Source organism: Phoxinus phoxinus, assembly GCF_949152265.1.
Source record: "Phoxinus phoxinus genome assembly, chromosome: 7".
NCBI lineage: Eukaryota > Metazoa > Chordata > Actinopteri > Cypriniformes > Leuciscidae > Phoxinus > Phoxinus phoxinus.
In genome coordinates, this window is record NC_136882.1 from 5,913,411 (window position 1) to 5,934,200 (window position 20,790).

The 20,790-nt window shown below is 41.5% G+C and overlaps 1 protein-coding gene across 1 annotated transcript in view; it reads left to right on the forward strand.

The window, feature by feature from the left end:
* The window catches only part of pde11a (phosphodiesterase 11a), a 91,409-nt gene that overhangs the window by 45,614 nt on the left and 25,005 nt on the right, over positions 1-20,790 (forward strand). The window contains exons 6-10 of the mRNA XM_079618367.1: positions 7,528-7,660; positions 8,871-8,946; positions 13,625-13,692; positions 15,736-15,828; positions 17,357-17,407. Coding sequence (XP_079474493.1) covers positions 7,528-7,660; positions 8,871-8,946; positions 13,625-13,692; positions 15,736-15,828; positions 17,357-17,407 — 421 coding nt within the window. The remainder of the gene's footprint in view (positions 1-7,527; positions 7,661-8,870; positions 8,947-13,624; positions 13,693-15,735; positions 15,829-17,356; positions 17,408-20,790) is intronic.

Genomic DNA, 20,790 nt, shown 5'->3' on the forward strand with positions numbered 1-20,790 from the left:
TTATTGTAGAGTCTTTATTGTGAATTTATTTTAATTCAGTTTTAGTCGTTTAAGTATTTCAACATAGATTTATTTCAATGTCTAACTTTTGTTTAAAATTAATTTACATTTTTACATTTTTATATATTTCAGCTTTATTTCAATTAGCGAAATCGGTTGTAATTTTGTGCCGGTGCTGGGCAGGGTTATTGTGTGATATCTGTTACCGACAGCACTCGCGTGTGTGTGGCACACACACACACACACACACACACACACACAATGAGGATCCCGTGAATAAGAGCAAACGTGTTTCTTTGTGTTAGGTTCAGCCGATAGGTCTGTTGTTTGTGACTCTTTTGTGTGGTGAATGACAACGAAGCGCACAGGTTTGGAGATCTCAGATGCCATATGGGTGCTTTTACACTGCAGTGTGTGTGTGTGTGTGTTCAGTCACACATATCATCTCATTCTCTGCAGCTGTCTAATGTTCCAGCAGAGCTCCTGTCTGGGGAGATCTCACACACACCATCACCATCTCAACACATGCATCTCTAAGCCACCCTCACCCTCAACAAAACATCACACACAATCACTTTCCTATCTGGCTAAAAGTGCTCTTAGATATTAAAAACAACAACATTCAACATTCTCAAAATGTATCTGAATTACTATTTAAACAGAGCTCTACTGGTAACAATTTGAAAGGAGCATGATTTGGTGTGTAACACCTCGAGGAATCTAGGCTCAAAACAGCTTACAATATATTCACACCGCAAGCCTAAGTCGGTCCTGATTTATTGCTCAGATCCAATTTCTTTGTGTGGCTGTTCACATCATTTTTTTAATGTGGCCAGAATCAGACTAGAGTGTGAACTGATCACAGTTCTGAACTGACTCGCATGAGCAAAATAACTAAATCAAAGATGGAGGCCACTGGAATCAGCATTGTTTATTTATAAGGTGATGTGCCGCGACGAGGATGAGGAGAAAGAGAACAAAAAACATTTTCTGGCATAGTTTTTCATAAAGTTTTGCTTGCTTGTATAGAGCTGTCACCGTAATGCTTATGAGTGTAACCGCTCACCGTCTCTCCACTGACTAATTTCCATCTTCTCTATTCACTGAGTGACCAAAGAACTACTGGTGTGAAAATCTTTGGAGAAACTCCCGTCAGTGCAGAATTGTGACAAATGTTGATCTAGAGTGAGGCAAAAGTCGCATGAATCTGTAGCTGACTGAGGAGCTTCCCCCGACGTGGCATCAGAGTCCCTCCGGGGCCTTTCCTCAGTCTACTCGTCGCCTAGGGTGTCGTCTCCTGCAAAAAAAAACGGACAACACCACCCGATCCGGAGATGGGTGGAGCTGCTCTCCCTCGGTGGAGGGCCAGGCAGCGAATCTTTTGAGTCAAAATTCTGTTCCAGCACTGGAGTCACAGTGGTACCCAAATTCTCAACCAAAAAAAGAGAGCAGTTCCTCTATCTTTGGGTCTGAAGAGAGCAGTTCCTCTATCTTTGGGTCTGAAGAGAGCAGTTCCTCTATCTTTGGGTCTGAAGAGAGCAGTTCCTCTATCTTTGGGTCTGAAGAGAGCAGTTCCTCTATCTTTGGGTCTGAAGAGAGCAGTTCCTCTATCTTTGAGTCTGAAGAGAGCAGTTCCTCTATCTTTGGGTCTGAAGAGAGCAGTTCCTCTATCTTTGGGTCTGAAGAGAGCAGTTCCTCTATCTTTGGGTCTGAAGAGAGCAGTTCCTCTATCTTTGGGTCTGAAGAGAGCAGTTCCTCTATCTTTGGGTCTGAAGAGAGCAGTTCCTCTATCTTTGGGTCTGAAGAGAGCAGTTCCTCTATCTTTGGGTCTGAAGAGAGCAGTTCCTCTATCTTTGGGTCTGAAGAGAGCAGTTCCTCTATCTTTGGGTCTGAAGAGGGCCCGGAGAGCAGTGGGAGGAGAGAATCCTCACCATTCTCATCCGCATCTTCTATCGCCAGCGGGCAGCAGCGCGCAGTTCGAGAACGCAACCAAGCCTCCTCCTGCACCCCCTGCCTTGTGGAACCAGGTAAGTGTTGCACAGGACACTCAGACCCCGCTACGGGACTCATGTCCCCGGTGTGCTCAACGAGTGTGGCAGACGAGCTATCACAAGCTGCGCTACCAGGGGAGTGGCGACTCCAACCTAGAGGTCTGCACGGGCTTTAAACTTAAGCCCGAACCTGGCCCGTACCCAAATCATTTAACCCGACCCGATCCAAACATTACAGTTATATTTTAACCCCGAACCTGACACGAACCCAAGGTCCATTTTGAACCCGATGCTGTATTTTATGCTTGCTTGTACATATCATTTAAAAAATAGGCTACATGTAGACTAAAAACATAGTTTCACCAAGGCACAGCGGCCCCCTCATCAGTCGGCACACAAGAAAAAAAGAGAAAAAGCACGGAGTTACTAATTACAAAACTTTGCTGTGGTTGAACAGGTGAAACAGTCACAAATTCCCCTGAAACTCAAACATTAAACTTCAAAACAAAGTTTGCGCAGTTGCACGACTATTTACACAAATATATCCTTCTCAGAACAAGTTATGAAAGAAGAGAACAGCATCGAGAGTTGATGGTTTCAGCGCGTCCTCTGATTGTGGTGTTGTGACAGCCCGCGCGGGAGCATATGTGCAAAACAGTCAGAGGAGGACGGCTGATATCTCACGTGCTCATATTACGATCACAACACGGCATGCAAACTATATGTATAGCCTATATAGTTTTTCCCAGTTACAAACCCGAACACGACCCGAAACCCGTGAGTTTTCTGGGACCCGTCGGGCTCGGGTCGGGTAGCAGACCTCTACTTCAACCCCAGGCGGTTCAGCTGATCTGGAGAGAGTTCGGGGAGGCTCAAGTAGACCTGTTTGCCTCTCCATCGACCTCCCCCTTCACAAATATGCGTTTCCCCCAGTGAGCCTACTTGCACAGACCCTGTGCAAAGTCAGGGAAGATGAGGAGCAGGTCCTTCTGGTGGCTCCCTATTGGTCCACCCGGACCTAGTTCCCAGAACTCATGCTCCTCGTGACAGCCCCTCCCTGGCCCATTCCTCTGAGGAAGGACCTTCTTTCTCAGAGACGGGTGCACCCTATGGCAACCGCGTCCGAACCTCTGGAAACTCCATGTCTGGTTCCGTGATTCCATTAAACTCCATGAAACTCCATGTCCTCCATGCGGAGGTTTTAGGTGACTTATCACCCTGTAGCCCAAGACTGGTTGCCCACTGAAGGTAAGCAGGGCTGAGCCCGGTTAGTACCTGGATGGGAGACTCCTGAGAAAACTAGGTTGCTGCTGGAAGAGGTGTTAGTGAGGCCAGCAGTGGGCGCTCACCCTGTGGTCTGTGTGGATCCTAATGCCCCAGTGTAGTGACAGGGACACTATACTGTCAAAGAGCGCCGTCCTTCGGATAATACGTTAAACCGAGGTCTTGACTCTCCGTGGTCATTCAAAATCCCAGGATGTCCTTCAAAAAAGAGTAGGGGTGTAACCCCGGCTTCCTGGTCAAATTTGCCCCTTGGCCTCTGCCCATCATGGCCTCCTAATCATTCCCACATACTGATTGGCTTCATAACTGTCTCCTCTCCACCTGGAAGCTGGTGTGGTGTGTGTGTTCTGGATCAATATGGCTGCCGTCGCATCATACGCAGGTGGTACTGCACATTGGTGGTGGTTGAGGAGATTCCCCCCTTCCATATATGTGAAGCTCTTTGAGGTCCCAGAGTTCGGGCTGGGTGACAACCACGTACTGAGACCCCGGCCTGGTTATGTGCCCAAGGTTCCCACCACTCCCTTCAGGGATCAGGTGGTAAACCTGCAAGTGCTGCCCCTGGAGGAGGCAGACCCAGCCCTGGCTTTGCTCTGTCCCGCTCTGCTACTGTACAGAACTCGAAGCCTCAGGACCTCAGACCCACGGCTCTTTGTCTGTTACGGAGGCCAGCAGAAGGGAAAGGCTGTCTCCAAGTAGAGGTTGGCCCACTGGATAGTGGATGCCATCGCCTTGGCTTACCAAGCTGAAGGCGTGCCCTGTTCGCTCAGGTTGCATGCACACTCTACAAGAGGCGTTGCATCCTCCTGGGCGTTGGCATATGGCGCCTCGCAAACAGATATCTGTAGAACTGCGGGCTGGGCAACACTAGCACGTTCGCTAGATTTTATAGCCTACGTGTAGAGCTGGGTCTCCTCCCGTGTTCTCACCTTAAATAGGTAGAAGCACTGAGAGGCCCGGCTCTGTGCCCCTATATTGCGCCAGAGTTAAAAACTTGTTGAGCCCTGCACCACCTTTGGAGCCGGACGTGACGGAGCATCCGGCGCCAGGCCTTTAGTCGTTGAATCCTTGAGTACCGGGTCTAGGCTGGGTTCCATATGTGCGACCCTGCGGGATCCCATTTGTGTATTCTTCCACGGCTGCTCCTAAACGGAAGCCTGTGTCTTTCCCTTGGGCTAAGTCTCCCAGTTTATCATATGCAGTACAACCTTTGGGTTATGTAATGCACCTGCTGCTCATTATATACCTGCACTGCGAGGCAGAGCAGCTGCTGTAATTGATTGCATGCCAATGTTCATTGGCTCGATTAGTTACGCTCTTTGGCGAGATTCCTATACGTCTCTGTTCCCTCCTTCAGGGAACAAGGGTTACCACCATTGCTAGGGATATATCAGTGTCACTGGATATTGGTAGGGACACGTCCCTAGCGTCCCTACTAAATTCTACGCCCCTGACCAAGACGAATATTTAGCTAAATAAAATGATCCTGCCAGAAGAATTGCATGATAACTTGATTGTCTTGTTCTGTCTGTATCGTCTCAGTGAGCTTTTGTGAGGGTTTACGCATGCACTGTAAGGTGAATTCGGCATTTTGCAAAGTTTCAGTGTGGATGAGAAACATTTGGAAAACGTTTGAAAACGCTAGTGTGGACGGAGAGCGTTTTGAAATACTTGCACTGCTCATCGTTTATGGTCTATACTCACCTGTTGTGTTGTGTTGTTATTCATCCATCTCACTCTTGAGTCTGATACCTCCTAATTCCTACAGTAATTAGGTCAAAACACACTCTAATGTTCAGCTAATTGCATTTAATAAATTTAAAGTTACAATACATTTTCATTTAATTGCAACTAACGTGCATTTAAGTGTCCGAAAAACATTACATTCAGTTCGCACTGAAGTGTTCTTTTAAAATATATTTCCAGAAGCACTCTTTTAAAATTTTAGCTAAAGTGTAAATCTAGTTTCTTAGTTTTACTAAAGGATTATACTGTATGAACACATCAACTTGTAAAATATTGTTTAGAAACAGAAGAGAAAAAAATGCTAAAATAATATCACACAGCTGTGAAATTATACAGCTTCAGTGTTATATATTACTGTCATCCACAGGGGGTTTTATGTGTGTTATTTAGTGATTTCATCCTCTGTGTTGGCTTCTCTAAAGGTACAGCCGAAGCCATTATGTAAGAATGATTTGAAACAGCTCGAGGCCAAACGAGAGAGAAAGAGAGAGAGAGAGAGAGAGAGAGAGAGAGAGAGAGAGAGAGAGAGAGAGAGAGAGAGAGAGAGAGAGAGAGAGAGAGAGAGAGATACGCATCTCCGCTGCTCACCCAGACGCACACGAACACAACATACACACAACACACGTGCAGATCTCAGTTACACACATTCACACGCTCTCATTCATCCCCTCGATTCGGGCATTTCCTCTGACAGCGGCTCGCACTGCCGTTAATCATGTGTGATCTTTGGGGTGTGATCGAGAGTGTGTTTGATCAGACGCTCTCAGCCTAGAGCACGAGAGCCTGGATGTACCACGTGAGAGAGATTAAAAGAGAGAGGGAGGCTACATCATTCAGGACTGTGTCTCCGCTGCACGTGGGCGTTTATGAGAGTCGGAGCGTTAACTTCTCATTGCTGTTGCAGGCTCCATAGAGCCTCATTGAAATGCAGAGGAAAGTTTGTCAGCTGTAAATGACTGTAGAGGGAATGGCATTGCGAGCAGCTCCTCCAGCTCTTCATGCAAGCGTCTAAGGCTCTCTTCACACTTTGTTCGATTTTCTTGGTCCGAATTTGCATTTAATTCCACCCCCTTATCCCAGCAGGTCTCTTTTTACATTGTAATTTGGGTCCGAACCATCCTACGTTTGCGCAATTGAAGTGAGCACCACATTGAGTACTACTCACTTAATAATGTTGGGTTAAAAATAACCCAACGAGTAACCCAACTATGGGGTGGTGTAGCACCTTTCCAACTGTGGGTTATTTTAACCCAATGCATTTGGTTAAAAGCAAGTTGGGTTAAAAGTAACCCAACAGATAAGTTAACCATTTATTTTTATTTATGACATTATTCTTCTATTCTATATTGGGCATTCCAGAATTTAATGTAATTGTGTACATAAATTCATAATACACAAGTTTACATACAACATACGTATTTAACCCAACAGCCGAGTTATTACTAGAAAATACCCAACAATTTTAAAAATGACCCAACATTTTTGGAAAAATAACCCAACATATTGACCCAATATGTGTAAACCAACGGTTGGGTTAAAAAATAACCCAACATAGTGACCCAATATGTGTAACACAACGGTTGGGTTAAAAAAAATAACCCAACACTTTTTTACTGTGTAGTGATAGCTGTTTACACGGCAACAATGAGGCCCAGATTTTTGCATTTTGAGTCAAAGTATATTTTTTTAACAGAAAGATGTTTTGGTTGTGCTTCGGCTCTGCGTGACTGTGCGGATGAATATGGTTAAAACATAAAACATTCACAACTAGACTTAAGAGATATGTTTAGATGGAAAGGATCTCAAGCTGACTAAATGAAGAAGAAGACTTTACTGTAGTTTTACCCATTTATAGACATGATACTTCCTTGAAAATAAACTCCAGCATAGTGTTACACAACAACCATGATGAAAAGACCCTTTACAATAGATAATGCTTTACAATGAACTCTGTTAGAGAGATACATATGGCAATGTATCTGTTCAGTAAAATACCATAATCACCTGTTGAGTAATAAAAACACCATCATCTCCGCGTCGCTTTTACACCATTTGAAATCCCTCAGTTCTCACCATCTCTGATATAAACACGCACGAGCGAGTGACGTAGATGCACACAATTTCCTCATGGGTATTTTCAAAGAGTACATTTCATGACTATATTCCTTAACACACTCTGTACACTTTCAAAAAGTCCACTTTGCAAAAACAACACATGAAATGTTTGACTTGTGGATGAATTCTGGTAAATTGCGATTGAGATGCCATTGATGTCCCAATCACCCTGAATTTGCGTACATTTCAAATCACGTTAAAAAAAAAAATAATTCTAAAGCTTTAGTTAATTATAGACATTTTTCCATGACAAAAGCTCAAACGGTGCAGGATGAGTTGTACACAAATCTAAAAATGGGTTTAAATGCAAGCCCAAGTATGAGCAATAGTACAAGTGATTGTCTGGTTACACATAGCAGCACGCATCATTTCCTCTTTGTCTTGTCCACAGCTTCAAGGACAGCACGGACAAATCGTCCTATTCTGATTGGCTGATTAATAACAGCATTGCAGAGCTGGTCGCCTCCACTGGGCTGCCTGTGAATATCAGTGATGCCTACCAAGACCCGCGCTTCGACGCTGAAGTAAGCAATATATAAATGAATACATGGCATAAGCATGACTGATGATTGGACTCCCATTAATGGAGTATTCTGGGTTTAGAAAAAGTCTTAACCTTTATTACCATTATAACTTTCACATGTCCCTCAGTTTTTATAGTGGAAGTTAATGGGTCACGTCACGTGTACCGGAGGAGGTAAAAGCAGACATGCAGTTTGTTTTTTTAAAGCACTTACATGAAATATTCATTAAAAATGGTATTAAGTGATCTGTACATCCTCACTTTTTGTGTTTATGTGCTAATGCTGCAGTTGCTCCATGTAAACAGTATTTAACTATTGAGGTCTATGATTGCAACTTAAAATCAATTATCAATTCAAAACAGTTTTTTTGATGGACAATGTTTTATTGACATATTCGATTTATATTTTAAACGAGAATTTATCTATTTATTTGAGCATTTGAATTTTACATATTACATTTTTTTAATTCATGATGATGATAATTGATTGATTCATTTTATTTTCAAGTGGCACTTGTGGTCCTCCATACTATAAAAATAGTTTTCAGGCCTTTCCTACACAGCCAGCAGATCACTATGGAAGCTTGTTTGTGCCACAGAATAAAAAATAAAAAAGGTAATTACAGATTTTTTAATCTCACAATTCTGATACAAAGTCACAATTATGAGTTATAAAGTCAGATTTGCATGATATAAAGTTGCAATTGTGTCTTAGTCAGAATTGTGAGAAATAAACTTGCAATTAAATTTTTTTTTTTCAGAATTGCATGTTTATATCTCGCAATTGTGACTTTATAACAACCAATTGGGACATATAAAGTCAGAATTGCATGATATAAAGTTGCAATTGCGTGTTACAAAGTCAGAATTGTGAGATGTAAACTCGCAATTGTGAGATAAAAGGTCGCAATTATCTTCAAAAATGTTTTATTCTGTTGCGGAAACAAGCTTCCATAGATTACAGATGCTACAGTTGTATTTAACCCAGAATATTGCTTTTAAAGAGCCTGATTAAAGTTGAGAGAGACTTCTGCTCTGCATAAGACCTTGGACCTCTGTCGGCTCTTGTGTGTCTTCTAAATGCCAGCAGCACAAAATTATATAACACTGTGTCTTCAGACGATCGCATATTTTTGCTCGCTTCTCCTCACAAGCTTCTAGTCAGACCATTTTTTTTTGTTTTTGATGTGATGACAAGTGTTTGTTTTCAGGCAGATCAGTTCTCTGGCTTCCATATTAGATCTGTCCTGTGTGTCCCTATCTGGAACAGTAACCACCAAATCATAGGTAAGTTATCCAATGAACCACTGTTGTTGCACTACATATATGTATTGATGTCCCCTGCTCTGCGGTGTTGTAAATTGAGGACAAACGTGTATGTATGATAATGTCTGTTTAAATGTATCTGTGTCAGATCAGCGTGTGTGTGTGTGTGCTGCTGCAGAGCGCAGTGTGTGCGTGTGCGTGGGTGGAAGTGTGTGTGTGTGGGAAGCTTCTGCCAGGGACCAAAAGTCATTATGAGCACAAACAGCCAGTTGAAGCAGGAGTCAAGGATTTCTTCATTCAAAAGATTCTTCTCTTGCTTTCTTCATCTCTGCCGTAGTTTCAGAACCAGTTTTCCTTTTTCTCAAATTGTGTTTGAAGCAAGTGTGAGAAATTTCCACTATGAGGAGAGAAATCATCTAAATCTCTGGTCTGTGAAACTTCACTGTCCACAAAGGAAATATTTTATATCTATATATACTGTAGTCTTTTGGAAATCCTTGGATGTGTTCAGAATGGCATTCAGGATACTACTATTTTTATAGTATGCAGTTGTGGCAAAGCTTAAACTTTGTTGTGGTGGGTAGGAAGGAGACAGGGGTCAGATAATGGCTGTGCAGCTCACGTAATGTATTCATACACTTCACTTCAGCAAGCAAACAAAAATATAGCATGAGGGCTTTTCAGCAGCAACTCAGATTTCTGCACACAAAGCTCTTCTTTAACACGGTTTCCACGTGCACAGCTCACTCCCAAGCTGCTTCTCTGCACTCACGCTGCTCCTGTTCACCCATCTCTCGACTCATGCAAAGTGCAGACACTTAGTTCTCATTAACCAGAAGCGTTTCCCTTACCATTCAATTCCCCCGCACTTGCTCTCCACCTGCAGCAGCTGTCAAACCATGCCCCCTCTTCCACAGCAGTCTATGCTATGTAGTCCACATACCCCCACTGACCAACTCACGCCGGGAAGTCTGCAACAGCTGTCTGCAGCCCTGGCCTGTGGACCACCTGGAGTTCAAATGGTTGCAAAGCCAGATACCAACGGGTGATCCGTGCGTTGTCATCCTTCATGGGGTGGAGCCATTGGAGCAGTTCACAACACAGGGCATTGTCCGAACAGAAAGTGAAAGCCCATCCCAACAGGTAGTAATGGAGAGTGAGGACCGCCTACTTAATGTCCAGCCATTCCTTCTCGATCGTGCTGTATTTAGTCTCTCTTTTATCGAGAGCTTACGAATAGTATACAGCAGGGGGCGCTCCTCCCCCTCCACCACTTGGGACAACATGGCTCATACCCCCTCATCCAATGCATCCGCCTGCAAGACAAAAGTGAGAGCAAAATTAGGGGAATGCAATACTGGTCCGCCACATAGTGCAGCGTTCACTTGGGTAAAAGCCTGTTGATACTGCTTCGTCCGTCGGGTCTGAAGCTCTCTTTTGAGTAAGATCAGTCACGGGGTTGATGACGTCCGGATAGTTAGGTATAAACTTCCTGAAATAGCCAACCAGCCCCAAAAACGTTCTCACTCCCATTTTGGTGTGGTTTTGTCAATTTGCCCATGACCCAAGTGGAACCCCAGACACCATACTTCCACCCGTCCAATTGCACACTTCTTCAGGCTTGCTGGGAGCCCTGCTGTGTGCAGCGACCTCAGGACCGATCTTAGGCGTTGCATATGCCGCTGCCAATCATTACTGTATATCATGATATAATCAAGGTATGCGGCGGTATATGCTTGGTGCGCCGTAAGACCCAGTCCATGAGGCGGGAGCCCCGAACAACCCGAACAGAAGCGTAACAAGTTGGTTTTAAAGAGGCTATATGCGTTTTTCTGAAATTTAAACTCGCGACTGACACCTGTGGCCAAAAAACAGAACTGCTCTTCCTTTCTGCTCGCTCGTACGTGCACACTTCACAAGTCATCTGCTGCAAGGAGGTCAGGTCAACATTATGTTTACAGAGGTAAGAACAGTCAAATAAAAATTGTTTGAGATAAGTGTTCTGAGTGATCTGAAACGTTTAACATGAACGAGCTTGACGTCACATCCGCAGACAGCGCGGGAAAAATCCGACCCGACAGAAAATAGGAAAAATAGGATACAGGCTTATAGGTGCACCCACTGTGAGCAGACAAGGTGTCAGTATGCTCATCAGGAGATGTTTGAGTCATAAATGGTAAAATAAAAAGGTTATTGTTTCGTTTATTTTGGGGAAAAAGTTCCATATAGCCCCTTTAACGGGGTGGAAAAAGCTGTTTTCCCTCAAGACATTGCCGTTAAGGCGATTTGCCAATACCCTTTCTTCAAATTCAGTGTTGAGTCAAATCGAGCAGTGCCTAACCGGTCGAGCAATTCATTAACTAGAGGCATGGGATAAGCATCAAACTTGGAAACCGCATTTACTTTGCGGTAGTCAACACAGAATCTGGTTGAGTTGTCCGTCTTAGGCACTAAAACTATCGGGCTGGACCATTTACTGTGTGACTCGAGCATGACCTCTAATTCATCCCTCACAATTTTCTTTTTGTATTCTGGAAATCTATAGGGTCGGGAACGCACCACGACTCCTGAATATGTTTCAGTGTGGTGTTCTATGAGATTTGTGCGGCCGGGAAGAGGTGATAACACATCTGTGAACTCACGCTGTACTTAATCTCGTCCAGTTGGCACGGCGGGAGGTGCTCTCCACAAGGGACCGGATTAAATGCGTTTAGTTTTAAGTTCACCTTCGGCCCAAGCTCCTCGCATTCTTTCGGGATCGTGGCCAACTGAACAGAGTTCTCTTCCCTCCATGGATTTAGGAGGTTGAGATGGTAGATCTGTTTTGCCCTTCTTCTGTTCGGTCGCACAACCTCATAGTCAACATCTCCGTCTTGCCATGTTACCATAAAGGGTCCCTATAGTTCGTAATGCTCATGGAGTGTTCATGACATGAATGTTTTGCCTTGGTTGGTGAGAATCTCTTTCAGTATTACCACCCGGGAGATAACTCGGCAGAGGGCATCCGCTACCATCTTTGCAGAGATGTTACGGAGTGCCACCGCCTCCGGGTATCGAGTTGCATAGTCCACGATGACTAATGCAAAGCGATGCCTTCGTGCTGACCGATCTAATGGCATGACGAGCTCAATGCCAATTCTTTCGAAGGGGACCTTGATTAGGGACAGAGGGTGCAATGGCACTTTTGGGACGGCCGGAGCGTTCACTAACTGACATTTGGGGCAATGCCGCACACAACTGGCGAACATCTCCACAAATGCCCAGCCAATAGAAATGGGCCATGAGTCAGTTAAGTGTTTTTTCATATCCTAAATCCCCTGCAATGGGATTGTAATTGGCCGCCTGGGAGATTATTTCCCAACGGCCCTTCGGTATTAGCAACGGGGTTATATCTTCCTTTGTGTGTGTGTCCTGCATCACGCGATATAACCGGTCACTAATTACCACAAAATAGGGGTAATAGAGAATGCCACTGGGTTTGACAAGGTTCCCATCAACAGACCACACATTCTCAAAGGCATTTCATAGAGTGTTATCCCAGGGCTTCTCTCAAGGGAAAAGAGCACTATCTTTTTCTCCATTGCAGTCCTCTCCTCAGAGCCCATCCCAGCTGCACTCGTGTTCACCTTGCCGGCCCCAGCCATTTGCTCACCCAGCTCTCGATTTGCAGGGGCCACCCTTGCAAATACCCCTCAAATAATCCAAAAATAAAGGCCAATTTGTCCCCAAAAATATAGGTTGGCTGAGGTGGGGATTAACTGCCACCTCTATTCTATGCTTTTGTACCCCTAACTGTATTGTGACGATGGCAACAGGGTTTTTCCGAACATCCCTGTTGCACACACCGCACCCACACCCCCGTGGCTCATACCCCATGCCCCTGGTTGCATCAGACGTTCATGGATAGAGGTTTGGTTACAACCCGAATCCACCAAAGTCAGATAGGTATTTCCGCTGATACTTACTGGTATCTGATACCTTCCAGCTCGATCGGGGGCACTTTGCGGGCACTCGGGGACCCAGATCAGCATATCCACCTCCATGGAGGTACACTGATCCTGATAATGTCCAGGCTCCCCACCCAGAGCTCCCCTCGGGGGCCGGGAATGTACTCTCGCAGACGAGAGAGAGGTGGGAAAGGATACATTAGAGGTCGTGGGGATTCCCGTTCGCGGAGGCATGATGGCATGATTGTGTCCAGTCATTCTGATGATGACTGGACACAACTTGTGGTTTTAGATTACTTGAAATGTTTTTATTGCCAGGCACATTTCAGTGGGCTTTCAGGCGAACAGGCTTCTCCATGTGATATAAATGTTGTAATTATGAGCAGTGTTATGGTAGAGCCTGTAATGGAAGCTCTACATTTATGATTGACTATAATGAGACGGCCAGGATGGGGGGGGGGGGGGGGGGGGGGGGGGTAGGTGTGTGAACAGGGGGAGGGTTTGCACTTAAAGGAACAATCATTCTAATTACATACTAAAACACAGCACACAGTTTAATTATCCATGTAGAGACAGAGAGAGAGAGAGAGAGAGAGATTAGAAGTGCGGCAAGGAAGAGATTCCTGACTCCTGCATTAAAATACAGATTGAAACTTTCATCTGCAATGCATTACTGTGCTTTAAAGAACCTCATATGGGTCGTAAAAAAAAACAGCATGCAATCTGACTGTCTTCATGTGTGTATGTTGCAGGTGTGGCTCAGGTCTTGAACAGGTTGGATGGGAAACCGTTTGATGATTTAGATCAGAGGCTGTTTGAGGTATGATATGAATCATCTGTGAGATATCCTTATGAATGCGTAGCTAGCTGTCCTTCGAACATGAGTTCATTTGGAGCATACACAAGAGTCATAATTCTCTCAAATCGCTCTGAGACGCTCGCAGTGAAGTGAAAGATGTTCAGTGTCCTGCAGCACTAGATGTGGGTGAAGGGGCGGCAGTGGTTCAGGTTGTCTACAAACGGGAAGGTTGGTGGTTTTGGATGGCGCCTTGCATGGCTGACACCGCCGTCGGTGTATGAATGAGTGAATGAATGGGTGAATGTGAGGAATATGTAATCGCTTTGGTGGCCATGGGTATGTTAAAGCGCTATATAAATGCAGTCCATTTACCATTCTAATTCTCTACTTAAAAAATTGGATGTTGTTTATCACAGTGCCATTCGCTTTGTTACTAAAGCCCCATACAACACCCACCACTGCATTCTTTGTTGGATGGCCTTCATTACACACCAGACTAAATCATTGGTACCAGTTAATATACAAGTCCTTTCTAGGCAAAAGACGATCTTACCTAAGCACTTTAATAACCATATCTGTACCTACACTCAACCTGCGTTCGAGTAGATGTATCTCTTTAGTTGCTACTTAAACTCGCACCTCATTTGGCCGCTTTTCTTTCAGATTTTCAGCTGCAAATGATTGGAACACTTTACAAAAGTCTCTCAAACTCGAATCCATTGTTCCTGTCACTACTTTTAAAGCACTACTCTCAGACTTATTGACAGACCACTGTACATGTTGACGCTCTCTGCTTGTTAATGCTCTAGCACATTCAGCAAAGCCTCAACGTTTTTTGCACATATTCAATTGAATTCAACTGAAACTATTTACACATTACTATTTAGTCTTGTGGATTATATACTATTATTTTACTACAATTTCTCTCGCACTGCAACTTTATATTTTTAAACAATCTACTTTTTAACTTCTAATTCATTTTAAATGTCTTCTACTGTATATGCATGATTGTGTATTTGAATGTTTGTATGCTGTGTGTAACTTCATGTCGCCTTGCACCTTTGCCTTATCTTGGCCAGGTCGCGGTTGCAAATGAGAACTTGTTCTCAACCGATTAACCTGTTTAAATAAATGTGAAATACATTTTTTTTATATATATTTTTTTTTTACTATATATCCCTCCACCTCCCCAGCTCCACCTGTCTACAGGATTTATGAGCATGTTACATATGTTGGTGCTGCATGAATAAGCGTATTATTCATGCAGCGCCAACATATCTAACATGCTCAATAGCAGCATGTCTGTGTATCTGTTGGTAATAGCAAGTCCATACTTGCTCTGCAGCGTGAGTAGCAGATCAAGACCAAATACATTAACACTGTCATATTTATCATTAACATGCTAAAGCTATTGAGAGTTATCGTGATTGAAATACATATATATTTCACTTCATTGTAAGGTTCTCAGAGAGTTTTGAGAGAATCATGGCTTATGTGTATGCTCAAAATAAACTCACACCCTTCAAAGAATAAAAATAATATTATGGATTAGAAATTGATTCGAAAAAAAAAAACAGATCCGGTTCTCTATATACACAAACCTGGCTTTTGAAGTGGGCTCAGATATTTGTGTGTGGAGCCAGCGCACTTATTGTTTTATCTTATAATGTATAGAAAATTACCAATTTGATTTTGACAATGGTTATTGTATTATTTATAATATTTGAATACAGTTAGGTCTAACACATGAACGCATTGGGAATAATAATAATAAACCTTTAATAATGCTATAATAATATGTATATATTATGTAATAGTAAAATGCATATTATATATTACAATAATATATATTATCAATACCAATATACAGGTGTATGTGTAATATAACTTCATGAATTGATCCCCAGCATTTGTATTATTACATATTGTTTTGTTATTATAATTTAAATGGTAACTATAATAACTCAGATTCACACAAACAAAGTTTTAAAAAAACACTTTCAGATGTTTAAATTGGTTGTTGAGACTTACGTGTGACTTCACATTCTCTTTTTCTCTCTTTAGGCATTTGTGATATTCTGTGGACTGGGAATCAATAACACCATTATGTATGACCAAGTGAAGAAGTCCTGGGCCAAACAGTCTGTCGCTTTGGATGTATGTCTCTCCAAAACACACACATCGATACACACCTCACAGTGATTGGGAGGATATTTCTAAAGTGGTGGCAGATTAGTTGGAACATTTGTAATTGGTGGGTTGTTAGATTAGAAACGTATGACTTGTGAGGATGATTCAACACATGCAAAGATGTGAGCATGTGATTGGTGGAATATTGACCTAGTTCCTGTTAGAGGCGGAGCTTAAGGAGGAGCCGGAGGAGCTGTACTCACTCATGACTCAGAGTAGGTTTGACACGCAACCACCTCACACTGCAGTCGTCTCTAAGTGATCATATCATGGACAACTGGATCTTCCTTGCTGGTTTGAAATAAGAGTATAACAAACCATGTTGGTTTCCAGTTTATTCAGAACATTTATTGAAACGTATCTGTTTTTATAAGTGTGATGTTACACAGCCTGTTCAGTGAGAGGGCAGAAAATGATCAATTCAAACCAAATTATCACTGTGTTGCTTCAAGAAACCTTCACATATAAGCTGACTTAAAATGCTATAAAATAACAGAACATGTCCCCTTTAATCGAACAATGAATCAGTGGGACACACAGGAATAACTCCACACCTTCAAAGCTTCAATCGAACAAAACGATCGTCTGATGATGGTGTGTTACAGTCAAAACACTCATCTGGTCTATAGGGTTTTTATTGTTATTATTGTCAGGTGTGTGTGTGTGTGCGTGTATGTGTATGTGTATGTGTGTGTGTGTGTGTGTGTGTGTGTGTGTGTGTGTGTGTGTGTGTGTGTGTGTGTGTGTGTGTGTGTGTGTGTGTGTGTGTGTGTGTGTGTGTGTGTGTGTGTGTGTGAAATTTGAACAATGCAAAGCATTTTCATAGTTGTCTTCGAGTAATGAAGCATTGCTGATCATAAAGTGATCATTTAATTTCACGCATCACGCATTAATACACACACACACACACACACACACACACACACACACACACACACACACACCCTTTAAAGGCAAACGGGAAGACACTGACATCTTTCCTCAGAGCAATGAATGTGAAAACGAAGCAGCGGAAGTGAGGACGCTGTGTTTATTAGCTGTGTAACTCCATTACATCCTGAGCAGGGAGTGTGTGTGAGCATTAATTCACTTCTCCAAGCTCTTCTCATTCTCCAGAGGAATGCCGGAGTGGCTTCTGGGATAAATATGACCGTATTCATAAGGATTCCAGATTGCCAGTATATTAATTTGTAATAGATCATCAACAGACTATAGCGGAGCTGAGATTAATATTGCATGACCCGTAACCTTTTGAGAATCAGACTGTCAGTATGTTATGAATGGATGTTAAAATCATTGCGCTCACATGACTCTCAGCAGCCAATCAGAGCGAGCGATGCAGCAGTGAATTGTTGTAGTGTCAGGGTTAATGCAATTCAACCTTTCTCTGGGGTATTTTTATCTTGTCATGTATACATTATAAACATAAAATATAGAAACGCATAAAATATATACCTTGGATGATTGATTGTGTATGTGTGTGTGTTTTCCGTAGGTGCTGTCATATCATGCCACATGCTCTAAGACTGAGGTGGATAAGTTTAAGGTAAACATTAATGCATTAAACAGAAGTGTTTAATAGACCGTCTGACATTTCAGGAGCTTATCAATAATGAAAAACTTGATTCATGATATATTAGCCTCAGTATATCAGTCTGTGTTGTGTGTGCAGTATGTATAATTCAGAACAACGCTATTCAATACCTCATCAGTGTTTGTGAATTATTGATATAGTCTCTGTGGAGTTTATGAAATGCCTCATTTATAATGTGCTAATTTTCTGGTGAAATATTATTATTTTTTGTCATGTGTTAACTGGATTTTGCCAGGAGCTCTTATAGCACTTCATTAACAAGTACCAGCTTGTTTCCAAGAGTGAATGAAGAATTTATTGCTTAAAGCCAAATCCAGGAATATTATACACTATTTAACGCAATTAACGCAGCATCAGGTTTTTTCTGACATCATTTGATGTTAATATATTATATGATCAAGCTGTCTTTCATTCAAATGCTTTTAAACCTTTCAAGTGCGATAAGACGCAAAAGAGACGCAAATTTCACGTCATGTGCATCACGTCTTAAATTGACAGCAGCCTAATAAACCTGCTGCCGTGTCTTATTAATGTTAATCACAGAACAAAATAAGAATAAAAATCACTCACTGCTCTTTACAGAATAGCTTGTGACAGTAATTGTTATGGTTTAATGTGAAGATTGTTTTAAGTTCACTTAAATTAAATTTAAAAAAAAATTATATTATATTTGAAAGCCTACTCCTTAAGTGTCACCGGCCCACCGGTGGGCCCAAATTCATTACATATTTAAAATAGTAATATCCTATACTAAACCTAAACTAATAGGAGCTGTAATGTATCAATTTGCAACAATAATATGTTCATACTCCTAAGGTGTTCAGTCCTTTATTTTGAAATAGTGATGAACATGAAAAATCATGAAAAAAATGGTAGAAACCTCAGTTTGTTTTCATGCCAAGAGTTCAAAAGATAGCATTTGTTCAATAATTTTAGAAAAAAAGGTCTGAAAATGTTTTAGAAATAAAGAAAAAACATATATGGAAATGGAGGCGCCCTTATATGGGCAATAATGTCCACTAGTGGAGAAGTGTGGTACTGCGCCCAAACTAAATCTCACTGAAAGCTAATTTTTTGAGATATCAACCGAAAATTTAAAACACAACTTGTTCAGATTTTTGGCTTTGGTTTTTGTGCAGTTTTAGAGTCACCCAGGTTTTGAAAAAATATATATTTTATATAAAATATGAATAATTACATTTTTTTAATTTGATATTTTCATAAACTCAAACTTCTATAACTTTTTTTCTGTTACACTTTCTTAATTTATTTCACTTCTACAAAAATCTGCCAATTTTCTTTAAAACAAGACCAATCTTACATCCATATTCCAAAGCATTCTTGAGTTACAAACATTTAAGTTCGGAAAGTGCATTTTCATGTATATTCAAAAAAAGGGGGGTGACACTTAAAGGGTTAAATGTTAAAAATTATTGCTTTCAATTATAATATCAAGCGTAGCGTCAGTTCTGGCAGGTCACATTAGTCAATCTCGCATCAGTGACTCTCAGCTGATCCACATCTACCTATAGGAATACGACGCCTATCACTGTATACATATATACTGAACAAAATTATAAACGCAACACTTTTGTTTTTGCCCCCATTTTTCATGAGCTGAACTCAAAGATCTTATACTTTTTCTATGTACAAAAAAAAAGCCTATTTCTCTCAAATATTATTCACAAATCTGTCTAAATCTGTGTTAGTGAGCACTTCTCCTTTGCCGAGATTATCATCCACCTCACAGCTGTGGCATATCAAGATGCTGATTAGACAGCAGGATTATTGCACAGGTGTGCCTTAGGCTGGCCACAATAAAATGTGCTTTATAATTTTGTTCAGTGTATAAGCTCCTCCAGTATTATCAGCAGCTATTGCGTTTCTCAGGAGCGAATTACCCTCCTCCATCCCCAGCTCCACCTCTCGCCAGTCAGGATTTGGCCCTCTGATTCCCCTTGAGTCAGGCTAAATTCTCGAATTATGTTGTACTTTAAAATCTTGAATTATTGACATCTGCAATACATTCATGTTGTTTCTGTTCTGTTTACCCTAAAGAGAGTTATTGCTGCTCTCCCTGCTCTTATCCATGCTAGGCTGCCCAGAACAGAACCATACCGCCAATCCAAATATGTATGCTAACTGTCAATCGTATTGACATAGTGGTCCTCACTGTTAGCCCGGACAAGTTGAATCTACTTAAAAAATGTGAGCAAACTGGTTGCTCTAAAATACTTAAAGGAGAACTCCGGCGCAAAATGAACCTTTGGTCTAATTACACATTGTTACCTAGTCAACCGTTATCTGAGATTTGTTTTCATGATTATCGAATGTAAATAGTTTTATCTCTAAAAACAGTTTAGCCTATAACGCTAGTATAACACTAGTATATGGGGCGTAGAGTAATGACAAATACAAATCGCTAGTTAATACCACTAACAAGGCTCAAAACAGCCCCACACTAAGACGGTAGCATAATGAGGGTCCCTACATGCAAACCGAAGCATTGAGAACTTTGACAGTGTCCAGAAAGTTTAATAAGAAGATATTTTATACATACAGTCAACTTCACGTATACAAGCAGAAGCCATCTTTGAAAAACAGACTCTATCAATCGATCTACGAACCGCCGATCCAAATGCGCTGGACCATATGAGATTCTACACAGTTCAGCGCATTTGGATCGGTGGTTCAATTAGACTAGAAAATTAAGAAAAAAAGCAAATAAACGTATACGTTTATCAGTTTCAGTTTGCTCACAGATACGCTATATCTAATCAACAGGCAACAGATTACAAGCAATATTATTAATTAAATTTAACAATTTAGAATTGACTAATAAGTAATCAAATTAATTCCTTAAAAGTTAACCATTTAAAATTTGTAACCAAAAAAAAAAAATGTCAACAAAAATATCTGAATTAAGAATTCTTTATTTTTTTGCCAACATTGAAGACACCTGATGTTAACAAGCAGAATCACTGAAGGAGAAAACCATAATTAAATCACCATTATGGAGATCAGTGTGTGTTTTAGATGGGCTCTTGACCCTTAAGTTATTAACTTTACGATTTGTTTGACTGCTGTACATGAGTTATAACAGCCAGATAAACAAATAGAAAAGGTGATCTGATGGTGTTGGTTGGTTGGTAACCAAATTATGGTTTTCTCCTTCAGTGATTCTGCTTGTTAACATCAGGTGTCTTCAATGTTGGCAATAAAAAATAAAGAATTCTTAATTCAGATATATTGGTTTAATTTTTTTATTTTTTTTGTAAATTTTACTCATTTTAAATGGTTAACTTTTAAGGAATAAATTTGATTAATTATTACTC